Source organism: Callithrix jacchus, chromosome 7, assembly GCF_049354715.1.
Source record: "Callithrix jacchus isolate 240 chromosome 7, calJac240_pri, whole genome shotgun sequence".
Lineage (NCBI taxonomy): Eukaryota > Metazoa > Chordata > Mammalia > Primates > Cebidae > Callithrix > Callithrix jacchus.
The window spans coordinates 35,175,313-35,197,562 of NC_133508.1; the positions used below are offsets into that span (position 1 = coordinate 35,175,313).

At 47.6% G+C, this 22,250-nt stretch overlaps 2 protein-coding genes across 3 annotated transcripts in view; one reads left to right on the top strand and one right to left on the bottom strand.

Annotated features, from left to right (window-relative positions):
• Window positions 1-5,223, bottom strand: part of LOC144576904 (uncharacterized) — a 39,021-nt gene extending 33,798 nt beyond the window's left edge. The window contains exon 1 of the mRNA XM_078329925.1: window positions 4,916-5,223. The gene's annotated coding sequence lies outside the window, so the exon portion shown is untranslated. The remainder of the gene's footprint in view (window positions 1-4,915) is intronic.
• The window catches only part of GJD4 (gap junction protein delta 4), a 41,415-nt gene extending 33,604 nt beyond the window's left edge, over window positions 1-7,811 (top strand). The window contains exons 1-2 of one of the 2 annotated variants that reach the window (XM_003733306.6): window positions 2,779-3,304; window positions 5,202-7,811. In XM_003733306.6, the coding sequence (XP_003733354.3) occupies window positions 3,241-3,304; window positions 5,202-6,241 (1,104 nt within the window). In that variant the 5' untranslated portion in view covers window positions 2,779-3,240 and the 3' untranslated portion in view covers window positions 6,242-7,811. Of the gene's footprint in view, window positions 1-553 lie in introns of those variants that run through there. The other variant, XM_078329886.1, reaches the window with a different exon arrangement.
• Window positions 7,812-22,250: the final 14,439 nt, after the last annotated feature.

Consider the following 22,250-nt stretch of genomic DNA (forward strand, 5'->3'; position numbering starts at 1 on the left):
CATGAGTGCTGGCTGGTTCTCCTAAGGGCAGGAGGGCTGTCACAGGGCTTGCAGAGAAAGTACACGCTGGGTTTCATTCATATGTGAGTGATAGTGTTGTGGGCCATGATCTAATGAGAATGGGTTAATATATATTAAATAAGGTGTATTTGAACAGAAACACACAAAGTAAGGCAGTGTCCTAACTGGTCGGTGAAACTGTTGTCATCTAACCTTGTATTTCCCCAAGGAAACCGTAGTATTCACCATTCCAGTGTTGGTGGTAACTTTGTAAAACATAACTACTATGAATAATGAGAACTGACTGAACTCATCCTTTTTAAAGAGCTTCTTATCTGGCAGATAATGTGCTAGAACCTTATTTAAATGAACCCCACTTCTCAATCCCGTATGTTTAGTATCATTACCCCAGTTTATAGATGGTAAAACTGAGTCCTAAATAATTTGCTAACATCACTACACTAGAGAGAGGTGAGGCCACCGCTGAGCGCCACGTGGCACATTGTTCTGTTTCCTTTCTGTTAACGCTTTCTTTCTTTTCTCTTTTTTCTAGGTACACTGCCCAAGGTGGAGTGCAGTGGCATGGTCCTGGCTCACTACTGGCTAATTTAAACAGATTTTGTAGAGATGAGGTCTCTCTATGTTGCCCAGGCTGGTGCTGAACTTCTGGCCTCAAGTGATCCTCCGTCCTCAGCCTCTCAAAGTGCTGGGATTACTTTGAGCCACAGGCCCAGTGCTGACCACTTATGTTTACTGGACTATCCCAGTTTGGCATCTTGTATGTTTGAGCCCCTGACTCCCAACTGGTTTCTTTGGCCACGGTTGAACACAGTTCTCTCCACATTTCTGTATTCTACAGACACTTACAGAAACCTTCCCATCAGCGTTGGGATGGTTACAGACAGCCAGGAGCTGATGCCCAGACGCCTCCACCTTTTCTTCCCTTACCTCCAGCTAGCTTCAGGTAGCCCTTGGAGTTTTCTTTTCTCTCCCTCTCTCTCTTTTTTTTTTTGAGATGGAGTCTTGCTCTGTCACCCAGGCTGGAGTGCAGTGGTGCGACCTGGGCTCACTGCAATCTCTGCCTCTCGGGTTCAAGCGATTCTCACAACTCAGCTTCCCGAGTAGCTGGGACTATAGGTGCCCGCCACCACGCCTGGCTATTTTTTGCATTTTTAGTAGAGACGGGGTTTCACTATGTTGACCAGGCTGGTCTCAAACTCTTGACCTCAGGTGATCCACCCGCCTTGGCCTCCCAAAATGCTGGGATTTACAGGCATGAGCCAATGTGCCTAGCCAGAGTTAAAATTTCCAAGTAAAGCAAAATGTCACGTAGCAGGAAAGAGAAAAAAAGAGAAAGAGAAAAAAGACAAGGAATGGGGACGGTGCAGACTTCGAGGAGGAAGAGGAAAGGTGGCCAGGATGGGAAGGGAGGGGGTGGTGAGGGGGCGGCATGGGCTGCTCAGAAGATGCCCCGAAGGATGGGGCCAGAGGAGCCAGCCCTGAGATGTGCCTGTCACTGACATTGGGTCATTCTTTACATTTCAAAAGCATCTTCACACCTCTCATCATATTTTGCGTGTCACAGTCACTGTGCGTGGGTGAAGAACACATTCTTTATTCTGCTTTCACTGATGAGAAAACCGAAGCACGAAAAGCTCCAGTGATTTGCTCTTGGTCATGCGGTGCTAATTTATTCCACATTTGGGACAGGCTATTTCTATCACACAGCAAGATTCAGTTATTGCTTTCCTGATATTTCATTTTTTAAAGCCAATACCATGAGCAGTCTATTAGGAGACAAAGAAATTCCCCTTTATTTTACACTTATACCCCGTGACTATTTCAGTATTTTTACTTAACGACAATTTCTCGAATTTCATTGCTCACGTCGAAGCATTTGACTAAAATACAGCAAAACGCCTGTTCCTTTCAAGGGGGTCAAATCGTCTTCCATGGACAGGAGCGTGTCATGTGAGTAAAGATGAAAGTAGCTTTGCTGCACTCTTCTGGGAATCTTTCTAGGGATATTAGTAAAGTCAAGAATAGATCAGAAATGAAGAAAAGGTGGGGATGTAAAGAATAGCTTTCATGGAAAATTGAAATCGTTCCTTTTAAAGTGTACAATTTCCACCCTGATCATACATCCCAACGCTGCACCATGGGTTCTTCCCAGATATGAAGGCGGCTGCAGGGACAGGATTTTGATGCAACTGTGATTGATGTCAGCAGGTCCAGACCGTGATATTTCATGACAAATTTAACAGACGTTTATTAAGTAGATTCAATGGGAACAGCTCCAGGCTAGATAGGGCTGGAAGATACAAAGGGAAGATGTAATCCGTGAAGGTTGTAGAGGCCAGTCAGGCACTGAAATCCACAGATACAGGTTGTTGTGCGCCTACTTCATGCCAGCTGCTCTTATTTTACGCCATCATTTCCCGAAAGCCTCCCGCACATGCCAAGTGGAATGGCACGATTCTGCTTACTGTAATATGAGTCTGTCTGGAAAGGTGCAGTGACTTCCCCAGTGAACAGGGGCGGCCCCGGGCTTTGCACCCAGGCTTTTGCCTCCAGACGAAGAGCTGTCACTCACTGCACAGGAAGCAGCAGGAGAATAATCAAGTCACAGTCTCAAGTTGGGACACCAGGCTGAGATCCAGATTTCTGCCTACACCAATGACAGAAGAGTTCAGCATAAACTCGAGATCCTATGGGTTTGTGCGACAGTGGCATGGTGACTCATGCGTGATTGAGAAGACAAAACACAGACAATTTAAGGGCTTTTGCACAAGTGAAGTCGTCGTGGAAATGTTTTCAAGGAGCAAATGCCTTTTTAATAGAGAAACTGACTTGGCTAGTTAGCAGGTTTCTTTCTTGAGTTAAAAGTAGTTGCTGCTATTATATCCTGAAGCGTCTGGCTGTCCTGGTGGGGACAGATGAGCGCTGCCACAGGCCTGGAATATACCAGGGGGTAAGAATAGCCCATAATAAGAGATGACTGCTGTTTGCTCTGCTGGTCACTGCAGTTGTTAGGAATGTTCTGCCTCAGAGGGCTGTCTCAGCTTGGAGACAGAAAAACCCACCTCCTGCTCCTGGCTCAAACCTTTGCTTTCCATCTGCAGCTCACACCTTGAAGTCTTTGGAGTTAAAGGACATTTATCCGGGCAAGGATTGTTCCACCTCCTTGGAGAACAGTCCTCCATAGTCTCCTGCAGCCTCGAGCCTGTGACATTCTGGAACATGGAAGGCGTGGACGTGCTAGGGTTTCTCATCATCACGTTAAACTGCAACGTGACCGTGGTGGGTGAGTATGGGACCGTCTCCAAACTCCTGCGCTCTTTTTGTTTCCCTTGCCACGGTCAAACTGAGTCTTCCTAAAGGGTCCATTTTCAGTTTGCAGTCACCAAACTGAAAGTCCACCCACTCCCAAAAGAAAGGGCTTGTGCCTTTCTGGAGGAAAGAGAGCTGAGGCTTCTAGTTTCTTCGAATGGTTCCGTGGTTCCTCCGTCACATAAGGGAGCCTTGGGTGTGACATTGTTCTCTCAGAGGCCTCCTGTGCTGACACCCAGGAGCTAAGTCTGAACACTAAAGCAGATGGAGGGGTGTTTCTGTGCAACCCTGGCGTGGCAGAATAGCTCGTGGTAATGAGAAAGTGATACCTTTAGGTTTTATACTGGAAGCTTATTTTTTTTTTCTTTGAGACAGAGCCCTGCTCTGTCACCCAAGCGGGAGTGAAGTGGCACGATCTCAGCTCACTGCAACCTCCGCTTCCTGGGTTCAAGCGATTCTCCTGCCTCAGCCTCCTGACTAGCTGGGATTGTAGGTGCCTGCCACCACGACCAGCTAATTTTTGTATTGTAGTAGAGACAGAGTTTCACCATCTTGGCCAGGCTGGTCTTGAACTCCTGACCTTGTGATTTGCCCGCCTAGGGCTCCCAAAGTGCTAGGATTACAGGTGTGAGCCACCATGCCTGGCCAGCTTAATTTTTAAGGAGTAGCCATTTCTCTTGTGCTCTTTAAATCAAATCCCAAGTTTAGTTGTTTTTTAAACAAAGAAAATAATAGATTTTTGTTTAATGCAGATGACTCACATTTTCAGAGAGGTATGGGGGTCAGAAAAGGATGAACAGAAGCCAGAGATGCAGCTGATACTATTCTTGCTCATTTATTTTGTGGATTTAGACAAAATCAACTTGACGTTAAAAGTTCAACTCCGTGACTTCATCACATAATGATATTCTTCTTTGTTTGATTGTCTTTATTTATAATAGTTTTGTTTTTCTGATGTCATGCGATGTTTCTCTATCACATCACAAAACAGAATATTCACAAGTTATTTTGGCTGAGTATTCAACATGTTTCAAAACAGCTGGCCCACGGCATGAAATAGGGCTTGGTAGTTATTTTTGTCTCCTAGCTTGGTCTCCTTCATTCCTGAAAAGCTGAAGAAAGACAAGCCTCATTCATTCTTAGTAACTGGAAAAGAAATTCTGAATTGTTAAAAAATCTGAAAAATGGAACGTTCTTAAAGAAATTCAATTTCAAGGGCCACAGACTAACATTAAATACAAGCACTGTGATTAAATAGAGATTCCTGGACTGTTATCCTAAGTCAAGAGGATTTACTGAAATCAGCAGCTCAAATCGGCTACACACAGTTACAGGAATATGCCAGCCTCTTTGAAGAGGCTTATTCTCCAAAGAAGATAATTTAAATCTTATTTAAATTATTAATTTGCTCAGCCAAACTTTCTCTCTGGACCTGTCAGTCCAGGAGACATTACCAAAAGTGTGAATCAGGAGTCAGATTAAAACATTTTCAATATGATGCTTTTTAAAAATCTGCCCATCTGGAAGCTTCTTACAAACAAGAATGTTCTGTGCTCAATAAATATTTGTCAGATGAACTACCTACCTCATACTCTTGCTGTGAGTAGAGACAAGCTGCAGGGTGTGGCGGCTCATGCTTGTAATCCCAGCTACTCAGGAGGCCAAGGCGGCAGGAGCACTTGAGGCCAGGAGTTCAAGACCAGCCTGGGCAACATAGCAGGATGCTGTGTGTAACAACAATAACACAAACGAACTGAACACTAGCGACATGCTCACTGGCTTCTCAGTTCTGCAGGCCCAACAGAAACTCCAAAAGTGTTCAAGGCGGTGTACTGGGGGTGACGAGGGCGTGCCTGCTTCCTCTCTTCCAGGAAAGCTCTGGCTGGTCCTCACGCTGCTGCTGCGGATGCTGGTGATCGTCTTGGCGGGGTGCCCCGTCTACCAGGACGAGCAGGAGAGGTTTGTGTGCAACACGTTGCAGCCGGGATGCACCAACGTTTGCTACGACGTGTTCTCCCCCGTGTCCCCGCTGCGGTTCTGGCTGATCCAGGCCGTGTGCCTCCTCCTCCCCTCCGCCGTCTTCAGCGTCTACGTCCTGCACCGAGGAGCCGCGCTCGCCGCGCTGGGCCCCCGCCGCGGCCCCGACCCCCGGGCCCGGGCCCCGGCCCCCGGGCAGAGGCGCTGCCCCCGGCCCTGCAGGGAGCGCGGCGGGCTCCGGGTGCCCGACTTCTCGGCCGGCTACATCGCGCACCTCCTCCTGCGGACGCTGCTGGAGGCCGCGTTCGGGGCCCTGCACTACCTGTTGTTCGGTTTCCGGGCCCCGGAGAGCTTCCCGTGCACGCGCCCCCCGTGCTCCGGCGTGGTGGACTGCTACGTGTCGCGGCCCACGGAGAAGTCCCTGCTGATGCTGTTCCTCTGGGCGGTCAGCGCGCTGTCCTTCCTGCTGGGCCTCGTCGACCTGGTGACCAGCCTGCGGCGGCGGATGCGCGGGAGGCCGGGACGCCGCGGGGAGACCCCGAGCGCCGCCCCCGGGAAGCAGAGCGTAGGCCCCGGCCACGCGGAGGAGGGTGGGTGGGAGGAAGACGGGGTGCCGGCGCGCCCGGGTGCATGCGCCGCAGCGGAGGGCGGCCCCACGGGTCCATCCAGGGGGTCAGGGCGCACGGGGATACCGGATGAAGATGAGAGCGAGGTGACGTCCTCCGCCAGCGAAAAGCTGGGCCGAGAGCCCCGGGGCAGGCCCCACAGAGAGGCCGCCCAGGACCCCAGGGGCTCAGGATCGGAGGAGCACCCCGCAGTAGCCCCCAGCCGCCTGGCCGCGCACCCCTCCTGCAGCCGCCTGCAGCCCCCAGACTCGCCTGCAGGCTCCAGCGCTGCTCCCCACGGGAGGGCCAGGAAGTCTGAGTGGGTGTGAAATAAACAGCACCCGGCCGTGCTTCGGGGCTCACGCCTGTAATCCCAACACTTTGGAAGGCCCAGGTAGGAGGATCGCTTGAGTTCACAAGTTCGAGACTGGCCTGGGCAACATAGTGAGACCCTCGTCCCTACAAAATAACTAAACATTAGCTAGGCACAGTGGCTCTGGCCTGTAGTCCCAACTACTTGGGAGGCTGACGTGGGAGGACCATTTGAGCCTAGGAAGTGGAGGCTGCAGTGAGCCAAGATCCTGCCACTGCACTGGAGCCTGGGCAATAGTGTGAGACCCTGGCTCCAAAAAAAAAAAGGACCAAGCTGAGCTGGGAGAGAGCCCTGCTGTCCTTCCCACACGGAATGCCTGTGCCAATGCACATTCACTTTGGCAACTAAGGTCCTCAGACAGAAGGGCGAGCTGGCCTGGGAACACATGGACCTCACTGGAGACTCTGATACATTCTCAGTACAGATTTAATTTGGATAACACTTTTTTATTTTTAAAAAAGCACATGCCATTCAAATGCCCCAGCAAAACTAAAGTGATGAAGTGGTCAGCTTTCTGAGGATGGTGAGCTGGCTCTGCCCACTACACTCCCCAGTTCTAGTACCAAATTATTTGCCATGTGTTTCATGCAGGGCATGTTTGCTTCCATTAGTACAGTTTTTTTTTTTTTTTTTTTGAGACGAAGTTTCACTCTTGTTACCCAGGCTGGAGTGCAATGGCACAGCTCACCGCAACCTCCGCCTCCTGGGTTCAGGCAATTCTCCTGCCTCAGCCTCCTGAGTAGCTGGGATTACAGGCACGTACCACCATGCCCAGCTAATTTTTTGTATTTTTTAGTAGAGTCAGGGGTTTCACCATGTTGACCAGGATGGTCTCGATCTCTTGACCTCGTGATCCCCCCGCCTTGGCCTCCCAAAGTGCTGGGATTACAGACTTGATAGTTTATTCATGTTTAATATTTTCTAGTGAATTATCATGAGGTTTTTTGTTTTGTTTTTTTGCTTTAGATGAAAGAAACATGTTATGCATGTCATAAATAGAGAGACATTAAACTTTTCCAAACTCCTGAATAAAATTGTATTAGTTGATTTTCATACTGCTATAGAGAAATACCAAGACTGGGTAATTTATAAAGAAATAAAGGTTTAATTGACTCACAGTTGCACGTGGCTAGCGAGGCCTCACAATCACGGCAGAAGGTGAAAGAGTAGAGGCACGCCTTCCATGGCAGCAGGCAAGAGAGTGTGTGCAGAGGAACTGCCCTTTATAAAACCATCAGATCTGTTGAGACTTACCATCACAAGAGCAGCACGAAAAAGACCCGCCCCCATGATTCAATTACCTCCACTGAGTCCCTCCCACGATTATGGGAGCTATAATTCAAGATGAGATTTGGGTGGAGACACAGCCAAACCATAGGAAAAATTAATGCTGATTACATTATAATATCACACTTCATACATCACTGTGTTAGAGGGGAAATGACAAATACAGAAAATATGGTTAATAAACAGTTGGTTTTGGGGGCATCATAGTATTCTGATATGTGGGTGTAAGGGGCACAGGATGTAGGGTGAGTTGTCCCTGTGTGTCTATGCTGGGTGGCTGTCCTCGCCTTCTAGAGGGAGGATTTGTCACAAGCATTTTAGTTGAGGCTTTGTGTGTGCCCTTTGGAGAGTCATGCAGTTCTGACTTCCCCGAGAATTTTCACATTTTAGTGGAGAAGATGGGAAAAACTGTGGGTATTGGGCATGCACAGTCTACGTTTATGACTTTTGTGTAGCAACGGGTAACTCCCCCAGGTCTTGGGCTGGGCTTCCGATCCAGGCCTTTCTGCACCGCTCAGCATTGTTCTGGCTTTGATCTAGGTGATACCCAAGTTCAGGTGTGACATCCAAGTTTAGAGTTGGCCGAAAACAGGCAGGTGGGAGGATACAGTAGAGCAGAAGTTTGCTATGGGACAGGATGAACTGGCTCACCCTCATCAAGAGGGGAAAGAGGCACCTGGGTGTAGTTAAAAAACTGATAACTACACCCTGGTTTCCAGATAGGGAAGGGCTGGGACGAGGCACCACCCTTCACTCCAGCAAACAGCAGAAAAGGTGAACCAATTCCTTATCAAAATGATGGGCATTCTGACGGTTCTAAAGAAGACCTTGACAATGGCATATCCTCAAGCACGGAGAACACCAGCCTGCCTGACGTATCTGCAGGATGTCAAGGCAATTGGTTCAAACATTTAACAAAAATCCCAAATTGGTTTGGGCATAAAGCTGTTTGAATGAATGTGCCTGTTTAATATATTCTCTCTCTCTCTCTCTCCTTTCTCTCACTTTTGCTCCTTAAGCCATTGAAAGCTGTGAGCCCTGCCTCTGACCCCGTCTTCAATATTTAGATCAATGTCTGGCACATAGTGGCTGCTCAAGGAATGTGTTGTTTTTTTTTTTTTTTTTTTTTCCATCTGATATTCCTGAAACAGTTAGGGGCAAATCTTATCCCTTGCTGTGTCAATCTGGTGGACTTCTCAAGACTGGGTCTTTTAGAGATACAGGATTTCTTCCCTTCCTCCCATCCTTCCTCCTCCCTCCCTCCCTCTCTCTCTCTTCCTTCCTTCCTTCTTTCTCCTTCCTTCCTCCCTCCCTCCCTCTCTCTCTTCCTTCCTTCTTTCTCCTTTCTTTCTTTCCTTTCCTTCTTTCTTTCTTTTCTTTCTTCTTTCTTTCCTGTTTGTCTCTTTCTTTTCTTCTGATCTTCCTTCTGTCTATGTTTGAGGCAGGAACTTGCTCTGTCACCCAGGCAGGAGTGCAGTGGCATGACCATCATTCGCTGCATGAACTCACTCTGGGAGAGGGAGGGTAAGAGGACCAGGGGAAGAGATCCAGGCTCTGGCCTCATGCCCACCATTGCTCGCCAGGTTGCCAAGTCAGTCCCTCTCCCCGGGCTTTTGCTTTCTCCTCTGCATGACAAGGGGCCCTGACCAGGGGATTCCTCAGTGCTCTGTGAGGGTCGGACTCTGCTAGTGAGAGGTGCAGCTGCCAGTCATCTTAGCATTTATGAGGCCTGTCCTGCTACCTGCCTGCATGCAGGTTTTGATCAGATGAAAATGGCAAGAACAGTAGAGGCCTGAGTGTCCTTAGGGGAACTGCCATGGCGAGGATGTGGAGAAAAAGGGACCCTTGTTCTCCCTCGTGCACTCTTGGTGGGAATGTAAATTAGTATAACCATTATGGAGAACAGCATGGAGGATTGCTTGAGCCCAGGAGATCAAGACCCACTGGGCAACACAGCCAGAACCCAGCTCCAAAACAAAACAAAGCAAAACAACAAAAGTAAAGATAGAGATAGAGGATCCAGCAATCCCGCTGCTGTGTATTTATGCCAAAGAAAAGAAGCCAGCGTGTCAAAGACAGAGCTGCACACCCACGTTTGTTATAACACTAGTCACAATAACAGAGATTAGGAAGCAACCTTAGGTTCCATCGGTGGATGAACAGCTAAAGAAAATGTGGTTTAGATGCAGAATGGAGTGTCATCCAGACATAAAAAGGATGAAATCTTGTTATCCAGCAATGTGGTCGGACCTGGAGGACATTATTTTATGGGAAATGAGCCAGGCACAGAAAGACAAATGTCACAGATTCTCAATCCTATGTGGGGGCTGAAGAACTGGGTCTCATGGAGGAGGAAGAGAGGAGAATCGGGGTCACCAGAGAAGGGGAAGGTGAGGGGACCTGAAGGGAAAAAGAAAGAATACAAATGCACTTCTTAGCACCAAGCTGTACACGGAACAGTGATAAAGATGGTAGATTACATATGTCTGTTTTACCTCAATGAAAATAAATTTTTAAAAAAAGAACAGCTGACATGGAAGAGAGGCAGAGCCTGTGCAAACTGGGGGCAGATGGTCCAAGGCCCAGTCCTTAGCTTCATACTCTACTGAGTGATGGATGAGCTGAGTGGACAGAGCTGGGGGCCAGGGGGGACATCTGATGGGACCCTGTCCTGTGATGAGCAAGGTGGTAGAAGAGGCATCGCCTGTCCGAGAACTGGGTTGGCCTTGCTCGTGTGATGGTGACTCATTGTGGAACAAGCCGATGTAGGCGTCCCTCTTTCTCTTGTCTTTGCTGTCACACTGGGCGCTGAAGATCGCTCCTGGTTTTGTAACTTAGGTTGTGAAGCCTTAAAATTTTTTTCCAGTCCATGGCCGGTTGTGGTGGCTCACACCTGTAATTTTATCACTGGGAGTCCAGGGGTTCGAGACCAGCCTGGCCAACATGCTAAAATCCCATCTTTACTAAAAATACAAAAATTAGCTGGGTATGGTGGAGGATGCCTGTAATTTCAGCTACTCAGAAGCCTGAGGCAGGAGAATTGCTTGAACCTGAGAGGCAGAAGTTGCAGTGAGCCGAGATCACGCCATTGCTCTCCAGCCTGGGCCACAGAGTGTGACTCCATCTCAAAAAAAAAAAACAAAAAACAAACAACAAAAAAAACACAAAAATCATTTTCCAGTCCTTTAAAGGGAGAGGGGGCCAGGCACAGTGGCTCATGCCTGTAATCCCAGCACTTTGGGAGGCCGAGGCGGGTGGATCACAAGGTCAAGAGATCGAGACCATCCTGGTCAACATGGTGAAACCCCGTCTCTACTAAAAATACAAAAAATTAGCTGGGCATGGTGGCGCGTGCCTGTAATCCCAGCTACTCAGGAGGCTGAGGCAGGAGAATTGCCCGAACCCAGAAGGTGGAGGTTGCGGTGAGCCGAGATCGCACCATTGCATTCCAGCCTGGGTAACAAGAGGGAAACTCCGTCTCAAAAAAAAAAAAAAAAAAAAAAAAGGGAGAGGGGAACAAATCTTAGACTATATTCAAAAGGTTAAAAAGAAGTAGAAAATCATGTGGCTCCCAACTTCCTTTCCAGACTTCAATCTGTGTCTTTGCATCTGGCACACTGGGTGACTGAAAGATGACTCACAGGTCTGCATGCCTCCCACAGACGGTGAAGGAGGATCCTACGGCCTAGGGCAGAGACAGTGTGCAAGTTAATGTAACTGCAGCTGCAGTAACAGGCAAACCCCAGTTTTAGTCACTAAATGCAGAAGAAGCCTCATTGGGTACAAAGTGTCTGTTCCTGAAGTGAGCAGCTCTGCTCCAGGTGGTGACTCAGGGACCCCTCCCTCCTGTGGCTCCAACATCTCCTGCCCACATTACTAATTGCTCGTGGGGTGGACAAGAGGGGCTCCCTAGGTCTCAGCAGTTAGATGGCACTGGCATGTTATCTAACCAGAACTTAGTCCCGGCTCTAAGGGAAGCGACGGAAGGTGACTTAGCTACGTGCCCAGAAAGAAGGAGGAAAAGTTGGGGTGAACAGGTAACCAATGCTTGCCTAAGGCAGCAACTATTTTCTGGGCACCTGCCCCATAAGAGGCATTTAATAAATCCTAGTGACCAACGAACTTGTTGGTCACTAGGGAAAGCTAATCAGGGCCGTTGCCGGGTCCTCAGATGGTGGTGGAGAGAAGGGAGATGACAAGGACTAAGACGACTGACTGAATTAGGCACAGAACCCAAATCTCTCATACTGAGGGACTGTCCTCTTAATGACAATCACTTTAAATAAAAAGGGATCTTAATTGGTTTAAGTGTGTGCATGTGTGGGTTTTAGTTTCGCTCTTTGGTCTTTGCACAGCACAAAAGGCTCATGAGATAATTGGCATCTAACTTTCCAGGGACTTTAATTCCGAAATCTCCTCCCAGGGCAATCGGCAGGTGGGTTCTAATGTGCAATTCAAACTCTGACTTGACACGTGCAGCTGGCTACCTGCAGAGACACAAATGAAAGATTATGAAGATCAATGAGATTATACTTATAAGCGGTTTATGCTTAGCCAAGAACAGCATTTATGGAATTAACAGATGTGACACTGTTTTGGTAGGGAGTTGCAATCTGCGGAGGGAACCTATTTTGAATTTTCTGAGGGTAATTTAGGTTTCAGGCAAGAAATGCTGAGGAGGGGGTTGCTCTGTAGATGAGGAGAGGGGACATTGGATTTCTCGGTCACAGATTTGCTGAAGATCCCCTATGAGGTACACACCTCCCCCCGTGGACCCCAACACTTCAACTCCAGTAGTGGGCCCAGCAGCAGAGTCTAGTAAATCTCACCAGCTGTATTTTGGCTGTGCTGTGGGACAAATGTTTCCTATGGATGAAACAGATAGCTTTCCCCCAACTGCATTTGAAATGCATGCATTGACATATTTGCTCCCTCCTGTCCATCATCGTGCAAACCTCTTTCTCAGAGAAATTCCTTCCTTCCTTCCTTCCTTCCTTCCTTCCTTCCTTCCTTCCTTCCTTCCTTCCTTCCTTCCTTCCCTCCCTCCCTCCCTCCCTCCCTCCCTCCTTCCTTCCTTCCTTCCCTCCTCTCTCTCTCTCTTTCTTTCTATGAAGTTTCACTCTTGTTGCAGGTCTGAGCCACCTTTTGGGGAAGTTTCTAGTTGAGCTCCCTCTCTGTGACCTGAGAGGGACAGATGGGAGGGGCAGACAGCAGAGCCAAAAGAAGTGACAACATGTTCTGAAAAACTGAACCCGCATGGAAGGCATTTCATGGAGAATCCAGGAAATTAAAAGTCAACGGAAAAACTAGATTTAGGTAAAAGGAGTTTCCTCCCCTCGCCCCAAGGTGAAAGACAGAAGTGCGTAACACGTTTAAAAGATCAAGGAATTTTAAAGAGTGCGCCCCTCTGGCATGACCCTGCACCTAGAAGTTAATCTTTTTTTCTTTTTCTTCTTTTTTTTCTATGAAGCTGAAAACAAAATCAACCTGCCAGGCACACTGGATCATGCCTATAATCCCAGCACTGAGGGAGGCCGAGGTGGGAGACTGCTTGAGCCCAGGAGAGCAAGACCAGCCTGGCAACACAGCCAGGACCCATCTCCAAAACAAAACAAAACAAAACAAAACAACGCTTAGCCAGGCTTAGGTGGCACACACCTGCGGTCTCGGCTACTCACGAGGCTAAGGCAGCAGGATCACTGCAGCTTAGCTTGAGGCAGAAGTGAGCTACTGCGCTCCAGCCTGGGTGACAGAATGAGACCCTGTCTCAAAAAAGAAAAAAATATCAACTCATCACATAAGTGACCAGCCACCTGTGGTGGGAAGAGGTCATCATTCTGGTTCTGTCTGACTCCCCCATGTCCTGTGAACCTGAATCTTCTCAGTGCTGAGATGGGCAGAGCACAGCTGCCTTATTTTGGGGGATGGCTGGGAGGTTCAGATGAGACAGTGGACGTGGAAGCCCTTGAGAGGGACATAGCCGTGTGTCACCGTAGGCTCTTCCTGGGCTGCAAAATCATCCATGCTTGGAAATCACTGCAAATGATTCTCTTTGGGAATGTGACGTACAACACTTGCTTGGGGGAGAAGGATGTCCTCAGACCTAGGACGCCCCAACCTCCTTCCTGCACCCTGTCTTACCAGCAGAGGCCTCTCTTGGACCATATTTAAGACGCAATATTTATAAGCTCCAAAATAAAATGTGAATTAATTTTGGTAGTACCCTTGACCACATTCATGAGCTCGTTCTTATTTCCCTCTGGCCAGAAAAAGCAGGATCTAAGAATTCTCAGCAGTGGATCTGGGAATTTTAGTAGGTGACTTTGAATAGCAGAGCGGGTGAGAAAAATTTCAGGCAAGAGAAATTGCAGGCAAGCTGGCTTCCTGGGAAGGGACTCATTGAAAAGAATGAGTTATCCTTTCGGGATTCAGAGGCAGCCCCTTAATTCGAACTTCTTTCTTTCTATTTGCCCAGATGTGTTGGGTTGTCCTTTTCCCTGGTTTTGCACATGATCAGGCTGGAAGCTGCAAAGGGGCGGCTTGCGACGTGGATTTGTAATAAACGGTGACAGCTGAGAGAGGCAGTGGTGGAAATGGCAGATCTTGTACATGGCCTGGTGTGGCTGCTCGGGAGACTGCCTAGCAGACCTGCCAACAGAGCACAAATATCCTCTCTTCCTCATTTCAGATTTCTCCTTCCAGCTGTTTACTAAACAGCTACAAAAACTTCCTCTTGGCTGTAACTTGTCAAACAAAGTCCCTGTAAAGTGTCTAAGGCTTTCCTCTTCGGTTTATGAAATGATGTGTTATTTTACATGTGAGAAATTTCCCCCCTGTTCTTGTTGCTTTAGAAAGTTCAAATGCTTTTGGCCGGCTGCGGTGGCTCATAGCTATAATCCCAGCACTTTGGGAGGCTGAGGCAGGTGGATCACCTGAGGTCAGGAGTTCAAGACCAGCCTGGCCAACATAGTGAAACCCCGTCTCTACTAAAAATATAAAAATTAGCTGAGCATAGTCGTGGGTACTTGGAATCCCATCTACTTTGGAGGCTGAGGCAGGAGAATCGCTTGAACCCAGGAGGTGGTGGTTGCAATGGGCTGAGATTGCACCACTGGACTCCAGCCTGGGCGACAGAGTGTGACTCTGTCTCAAAAAAAAAAAAAAAAAGAAAGTTAAAGCACTTTTGATCTTAGAAATGAGATTTGAGAAGCAGTGAAATGTCTATCAACTGGTCTTCCTCACCTCAACTCAAGTGTTATTAAAATTTAAACTAAGCGTATCTACTGGTGTTTGCTTTGGAAATGAAAATTCAGTAATTTTATAGATGTAGTTTGTAGGATTGGCCATTTTAAGGAACAATTTTAAAAGTCTTACAATAGAGCAAGTTCATCAGACTCTGTTGTGTGCCTAAAATGGTTCTTCAGGGAAAAGAGAATGGTTAGGAAGTGCATTCAAGTGGCTGAGGGCAGCGGCTCACAATTGTCAGCTCAACACTTTGGGAGGCTGAAGCAGGAAGATTCCTGAGGTCGGGAGTTCAGGACCAGTCTGGGCAACATAGTAAGACCTCATCTCTACACAAATTACTGCAAAAAGCAGCTGGGCCTCATGATGCACATCTATGTTCCCAACTACTTGGGAGGCTGAGGAGGGAGGATCACCTGAGTCTAGGAAGGTTGAGGCTGCAGTGAGCCATGGTTATACCACTGTACTTCAGCCTGGCGTGCACTCTGGAGTGCAGAGTAATACCCTGCCTCCAGAAAAAAAAAAGAAAAAGACATCCCACCACTTTGGAACTTTGGGAAACTGAACTTTGAGATTTAACTGAGGCCAGGAGGTCAGGACCAACCCGGGCAACATAGCAAGACCCTGTCTCTACATGAAACAAAATTAATACGTCCTAGCTACACAGGAGGCTGAGGTATGAGGATTGGTCAAGCCCAGGAGTTTGAGGCTGCAGTGAGTTATGATTGTGCCACTGCACTCCAGCCTGGGTGACAGAGTGAGATCTTGTCTCTGAAAAAAAAAAAAAAAAAAAAAAGACTTGCACTCAAAGGACAAGGAAATATCTCCATCATCTCATTAGCTAAGACTTGGCAAACGTTAGCTTTTCTCTGTGTACCTTTATTTCTCATCTCTAAAACAAACATTTCATCCCTTCTACCTAGAACTACGAAATGATATTTCCTGTCGGAATGTGGGTTAAGGGGTTTTTACCCCTTTGGAAGGAATCTAAGTGTCCACATGGGGTGACTCATTCTGCGGATTTCCTGAGCATCTTTGATGTGTCTGGTGCTTGGCATGGGAGGAGGGGCAGGAGGGTGATGAGGAAAGACCATGCTTACCTATCAGGATCTCTTTCCAAGAAATACATGGGGACTAAATGAAGGCAGCATGACACAAAATGAAATTTCATGGCTCAGACTTGAATATTCAAATTTTTACTTTTTATAGTCAGCCAGCATTGAGTCAGACAGCACAGCTTCTTGCATCAAGTAAAGGAATGGGGGCGCTGCCTGCGTCACTCCGTGGGGGCATGGGAGAAGCCGGGCTTCGGTGTTATCCTCCTACACCCTCCTGTGACCCTGACTCCCTTGGATGCCCCTCCGTCAGGCACTGCCCCGTCACGGCCTGTAACCATGGCCCCTCATCCAGACTGTGCCCCTCGGGAGCCCTCTGAGTCCCATCATGGCATCCTCAACCTGCCAGGGACGTTGGTGACTTGACTCTAACTAGCTTATCTCACACCTGAATAAATGAAGGTCCAGGAAGGCAGTGTAACTTGTCTAAAATCATCTGGTCAATTGGTGGCTAAACCTTCTCATCCCCGTCTGCTTTTGGCTCTAGAATTCTATTGCTCCAGGTTGCCTTCTTGAAGGTCATTGGTTAGAAGGGATTACTGCTCACAATAGCTTAACGTGTAAGCTTTCTAGGAGCATTAGCAAATTAACAGAGGGCTCAGGAGCCCAATAGAATGCATGTCTGTTTTGTTATTTTTTAGAGACAGGGTCTGGCTCTGTCCTCCGGGCTGGAATACAATGAAGTGACCCTCCCACCTCAACCTCCTGAATAGCTGGGACTACAGGTGCATGCTACCATGTCCAGCTAATTTTTGAAAATTTTTTAAGTTTTGTACAGACAGAGTCTTGCTAGGTTGCCCAGTCTGGTCTCGAACTCCTGGCCTCAAGTGATCCTTCTGCCCTGGCTTCCCAAAGTATTAGCACTAAAGGAGTGAGCCATCATGCCCAACCTGGATTAATTTTGATGTAGGAGAAATGCAAAGCCTGTGGGGCAGAGGCAGCATGCAGGGAAGGTTTGCAGGCGTAAGATAAAGCCGGAAGCCATAACAGAACAGTCTTGTGAGTTAACAGAGGGTCCAACGGAGAACACAGGTCGGGGATTGGCTTTGAGCAGAAGGGAGAAGACTCCTTTGGAGATCAGAGGAAAAAGGGAGAAGACTCCTTTGGAGACCAGAGGAAAGGGGAAAGGATGGGAGCGAACGAGGATGTTTGTTGCAGGATGAGGGGTTTTCTAGGAGCCAGTGTGGTAGGGGAGAGGTTGAGACACCAAGAATGGCAGCTTGGAAAGAGTCAGCTCAGCGATTCCAATAGCTGCTGTAAGGCCCAGGGAGGGAAGCTGACGAGGAACACACAAAAAATCACCTGGTCTCCCATGGCTGAAGGAGGAGGGTGTTCACTGTGTCTCCAGCATGCCGAGAGCACAGGTCCAGTCGTTCAATCCTCTCAGTAGCCCCATGAGCTCTATTTTGCACATGAGGAAACTGAGGCTCGTTGGTAATTTTCTCAGGCCCACACACAGGAGGAAACTAGGGTCAGGATCCAGATCTGACTTTGAAAACTTGTATTCTCAGCCAGACGCAGGGGTGCACACCTGTAATCCGAGAGCTTTGAGAGGCCAAGGGAGGCGGATCACTTGAGGTCAGGAGTTTAAGACCAGCCTGGGCAACATGGTGAAACACTGTCTCCACTAAAAATACAAAAATTAGCTGGGTGTGGTGGCGTGAGCCTGTAATTTGGGTTACCTGGGAGACTGAGGCAGGAGAATCGCTTGAACCTGGGAGGTGGAGGTTGCAGTGAGCCGAGATTGCTCCATTGCGCTCCAGCCTGGGTGACAGAGCGAGACTCTATCTTAAAACAAAACCGGAAACCACCACCACCACCACCAACAACAAAAAACAACAAAAAACCCCTGTGTTTTTTCTCCACACGCCACTGCCTCTTGCTAGCTTTTGGCTCATGACAGGAGAAAAACCCTTCACACACCTTAATCCACCCAAGGCGTTTTCATCACGTTTTTTCTGATCCAAGAACAGAGAGAGGATGCTATGGCTTACCTTTGCCAATTTCTGATTTGGTAATCAGCAAGCCGAGAATGCATGCAGTGCTCCTGTGCTCCTCTCAGGTGTGTAGCAGTTGGTATGCACTTGGTCCTTTTATCAGGTGGCCAGCATGCCCCAAATCTGCTCTGGGTGTGAGTAACCTAAACCTCGTTGATTACATGTATTAGTCCATTTGCGTTACCATAAAGGAACACTTGAAGTTGGGTAGTTTATAAGAAGAAAAGGTTTATTTGGCTCATGATTCTACAAGCTGCATGGGAAGCATGGTGTTAGCATTTGCTTTTGGGAAAGCTTCAGGAGGCTTCCATGCCTGGCAGAAGATGAAAGGCGGAACACGAAAGGTGCATTACATGGCAAGAGAGAGGGCAAGAGATGCCAGGGTGCTTAACATGAGTTTTGGAAGGGACAAACATCCAAACTATATCATTGTCTTTTTATAGAACTTAAATACCAAAAGTGAAGCATCCCCCTACAAGCCATTAAGAGAGAGGTGTGAAATGATATTTCTGTCATTCTCAGAACTTTTTTTCTAGTTGGGTAGGACCCTGCTACAGTTGGTATTTGAAATTACCCACCAAAGATAGGTGCAGTGGCTCACGCCTGTAATCCCAGCACTTTGGGCAATCGAGGCTGGTGGATCACTTGAGGTGAGGAGTTCGAGACCAGCCTGGCCAATGTGGTGAAACTCTGTCTTTACCAAAAATACAGAATTAGCTAGGTGTGGTGGTGCCATAGTCCCAGCTACTTGGGAGGGTGAGGTGGGAGAGTTGCTTGAACCTGGGAAGTGGAGGTTGTAGTGAGCGAAGATCACGTCACTGTACTCCAGCCTGGGCAGCAGAACAAAATTCTGTGTCCAAAAAAAGAAAAAGAATAGAAATTACCCACCAAGCTGGGATCCCCTTAGCCATCAAAATACCTTGGGAAGAAGGCCGGCAAAAGGCCTCCCTGTCAGCTAACGACCCCAGCTGAAATGGCAGCTCAGAGAAATGATGAGAAGAGGAGGAGGAAGATGACATGAGGGCCTTCGTGGACTTCATGCGGATGGAGGGGAGACAGGTTTGGCACCAAAGAGGCGAGAGAAGGAAAAGGAGAACAAACCGGAGTCACAAAGACCAGTTTGTGTGGGAGACAGCAAGAGACAGAGAAGGGAACCCAGGTGGGGAGCAGCCGCGCAGGCGGCTCCTGTGCAGGAGATCAAGGACCAGAGGGGAACAGGAGATCAAGGACCAGAGGGGACGTAACAGAGGTTCAGGGCGGTGAGTTAAGTTTGGAGTCGCAGAGAGGCTGAGGGAGCGGCACGTGGGCTAGGGTGCAGGGTGGAGCCTGGTGGCTTTGAACACTTGGGGGAATGGCAGTGTGCCTCGTGAGTGTAGGATCAGAGGGGCCTAGAGGGTCACCACGCCTGGCTGATCGGAACTTTTCTTCTCATAGTCTTTCTTCTCTGTTCTTTCTTGCTTCTGTATTTTCACTGTTCAGTTTCATGTATGTTCATTTTCTCTTCGGATCAGTTACTTTTATAAGGTCAGCACCTCTTGGATCCAATGGGACCATCAGAGGTGCAGCAGACTCCTTTGGGTCAGGCCAAGGTCAAGGAGTTATGCAGCTTCCTTAGCGGGAGGATGAATGGAGTGTCGAAAAAATTCTCTGGGCAGGAGAACCTTGCCGATAACCCTGGATGTGTTTCTGACACCATCGCTTCTTTCTTTCTTTCTTTCTCTTTCTTTCTTTCTTTCTTTCTTTCTTTCTTTCTTTCTTTCTTTCTTTCTTTCTTTCTTTCTTTCTTTCTTTCTTTTCTTTCTTTCTTTCTTCTTTTATTTTAGGTTCAGGGGATACCTGCGCAGATTTGTTCCAGGGGTAAATTGCCTGTTGATGGGGCTTGGTGTACAGATAAATTTGTGACTCAGGTAATCAACATCATACCCAAAAGGTAGTCACCTTCCTCCTACCTTCCACTCTCAATAGGTCCTGGGGTCTGTCGTTTCTCTCTTTGTGTCCATGTGGACTCAATATTCAGCTCCCACTTGTAAGTGAGGACATGCATAATTTGGTTTCTGTTTATGTATAAATTTCCTTAGATTAATGGTCTCCAGCTCTATCCATGTTGATGCAAAGGGCACAATTTCTTTCTTTTTGATGGCTATTTAGTATTTCATAGTGTATACGCATTACATTTTCTTTTCCTTTCTTTGTTGTTGAGATAGAGTCTTGCTCTGTTGCCAGGCTGGAGTGTGGTGGTGCTATCTTGGCTCACTGCAACCTCTGCCTCCTGGGTTCAAGTGATTCTCTTGTCTCAGCCTTCCAAGTAGCTGCCACCATGCTAGGTGAATTTTTTGTATTTTAGTAGAAGTGGGATTTCGCCATGTTGGCCAGGATGGTCTCAATCTCCTGACCTTGTGATCCGCCCACTTCGGCCTCCCAGAGTGCTGGAATTGCATCCCAAAGTGCCCGGCCTACATTTCTTTGTCTCATCCACTGTTTTTTTTTTTTTTTAAACACATTATTTTGGGTTTATTTATTTTTCCCTTCATTCACCCAGCTAACATTTATTGAGTTAACAGCTCATTTATGTGCCAGGAAGCATACTAAGTGCTGGGAACAGAGAAGTAAATACAACCAAAACAATTCCTAGGATGATCAGTGACTTTCTTATTAGATCATTTTTTTAGAGCAGTTTTAAGTTCACAGCAAAACTGAGAGAAAGTCACAGAAATTTCCCATGTACTCCCTGCTCCTACATACTCATAGCCTCCTCCATTATCACATCCCCCATCAGACAGTTGATGTCTTACAGTGACACATTGTGACAGCTGATGATCTTAAGGTGACACATCATCATCACCAAAGACCATAATTTACATTAGGGTTCACTCTTGGTGTTGTACGTTCTGTGGTTTCTGACAAATGTGTAACGACATGGATCCAGCGTTAGGGTATCATGTGGAAATGTAATCTCCAATGCTGGGACCAGGTGGGAGGCGACTGAATCATGAAGGCAATTTCTCACGGTTTAATGCCATCCCCCTTTTGTGTGGCTGCTCTGATAGTGAGTTCTCATGAGATGTGATTGTTTCAAGCAGTGTGGCACCCCCTCCTCTTGCTCTGGCCATGTCTCATCCACTGTTGATGGGTGTCTAGGTTGATTCCATGTCTTTGCTACTGTGATTAGTGCTGCAATGAACATGCCTGTGCCTGTGTGTTTATGGTAGGTTAACTTTTTTCCTCTGGATATATACCCATTAATGAGATTGCTGGGTCAAATGGTATAGTTGTATATTAAGTTCTTTAGAAAATCTCCACACTGCTCTCCACAGCAGCTGAACTAATTCACCTCCCCACCAGCACGGTAGAAGCATTCTCTTTCCTCTGCCACCTTGCTAGCATCTATTGTTTTTTTGACTTTTTTTTTGAGACGGAGTTTCACTCTTGTTACCCAGGCTGGAGTGCAATGGCGCGATCTCGGCTCACTGCAACCTCCGCCTCCTGAGTTCAGGCAATTCTCCTGCCTCAGCCTCCTGAGTAGCTGGAATTACAGGCACTCGCCACCATGCCCAGCTGATTTTTTGTATTTTTAGTAGAGACGGGGTTTCACCATGTTGACCAGGATGGTCTCGATATCTCGACCTGGTGATCCACCCGCCTCGGCCTCCCAAAGTGCTGGGATTACAGGCTTGAGCCACCGCGCCCGGCCTTGACTTTTTGATAATAGTGATTCGGACTGGTGTGAGACGGTATCTCACTGTGGCTTTGATTTACATTTCCCTAGTGATTAGTGATGTTGAACATTTTTTCATATGCTTGTAGGTTGCATGTATGTCTTGATTTGAGAAATGTCTGTTCATGTCATTTTGCCAGTTTTCAGTGGGATTTTTTTTCTTGCTTGTTGATTTGTCTAACACCAACATTTCTTTCTTTTTTTTTAAGACTGAGTGTCACTCTGTGGCTAAGGCTGGAGTGCAGTGGTTAGCTCTCGGCTCACCACCTCCCAGGTTCAAACAGTTCTCCTGCCTCTGCCTCCTGAGTAGCTGGGATTATAGGTGCGTGCCACAACGCCCGGCTAATTTTTATATTCTTAGTAGAGATGGGGGTTACACCATATTGCCCAGGCTGGTCTTGAACTCCTGACCTCAGATGATCCGCCTGCCTCAAGATGATAAGCATGAGCCACTGATGCCTGGCCTAACACCAACATTTCTTAATCAAGTTTTACTTACTAGGCAGTGCTTGATCATAAATCATACTCTCTATATTATATTTTTTATACCTCGCAGGAATCCTGGTATGGACAGGATGTGTTTCCTTGTTTCCCTCTTCTTGAAGTCTT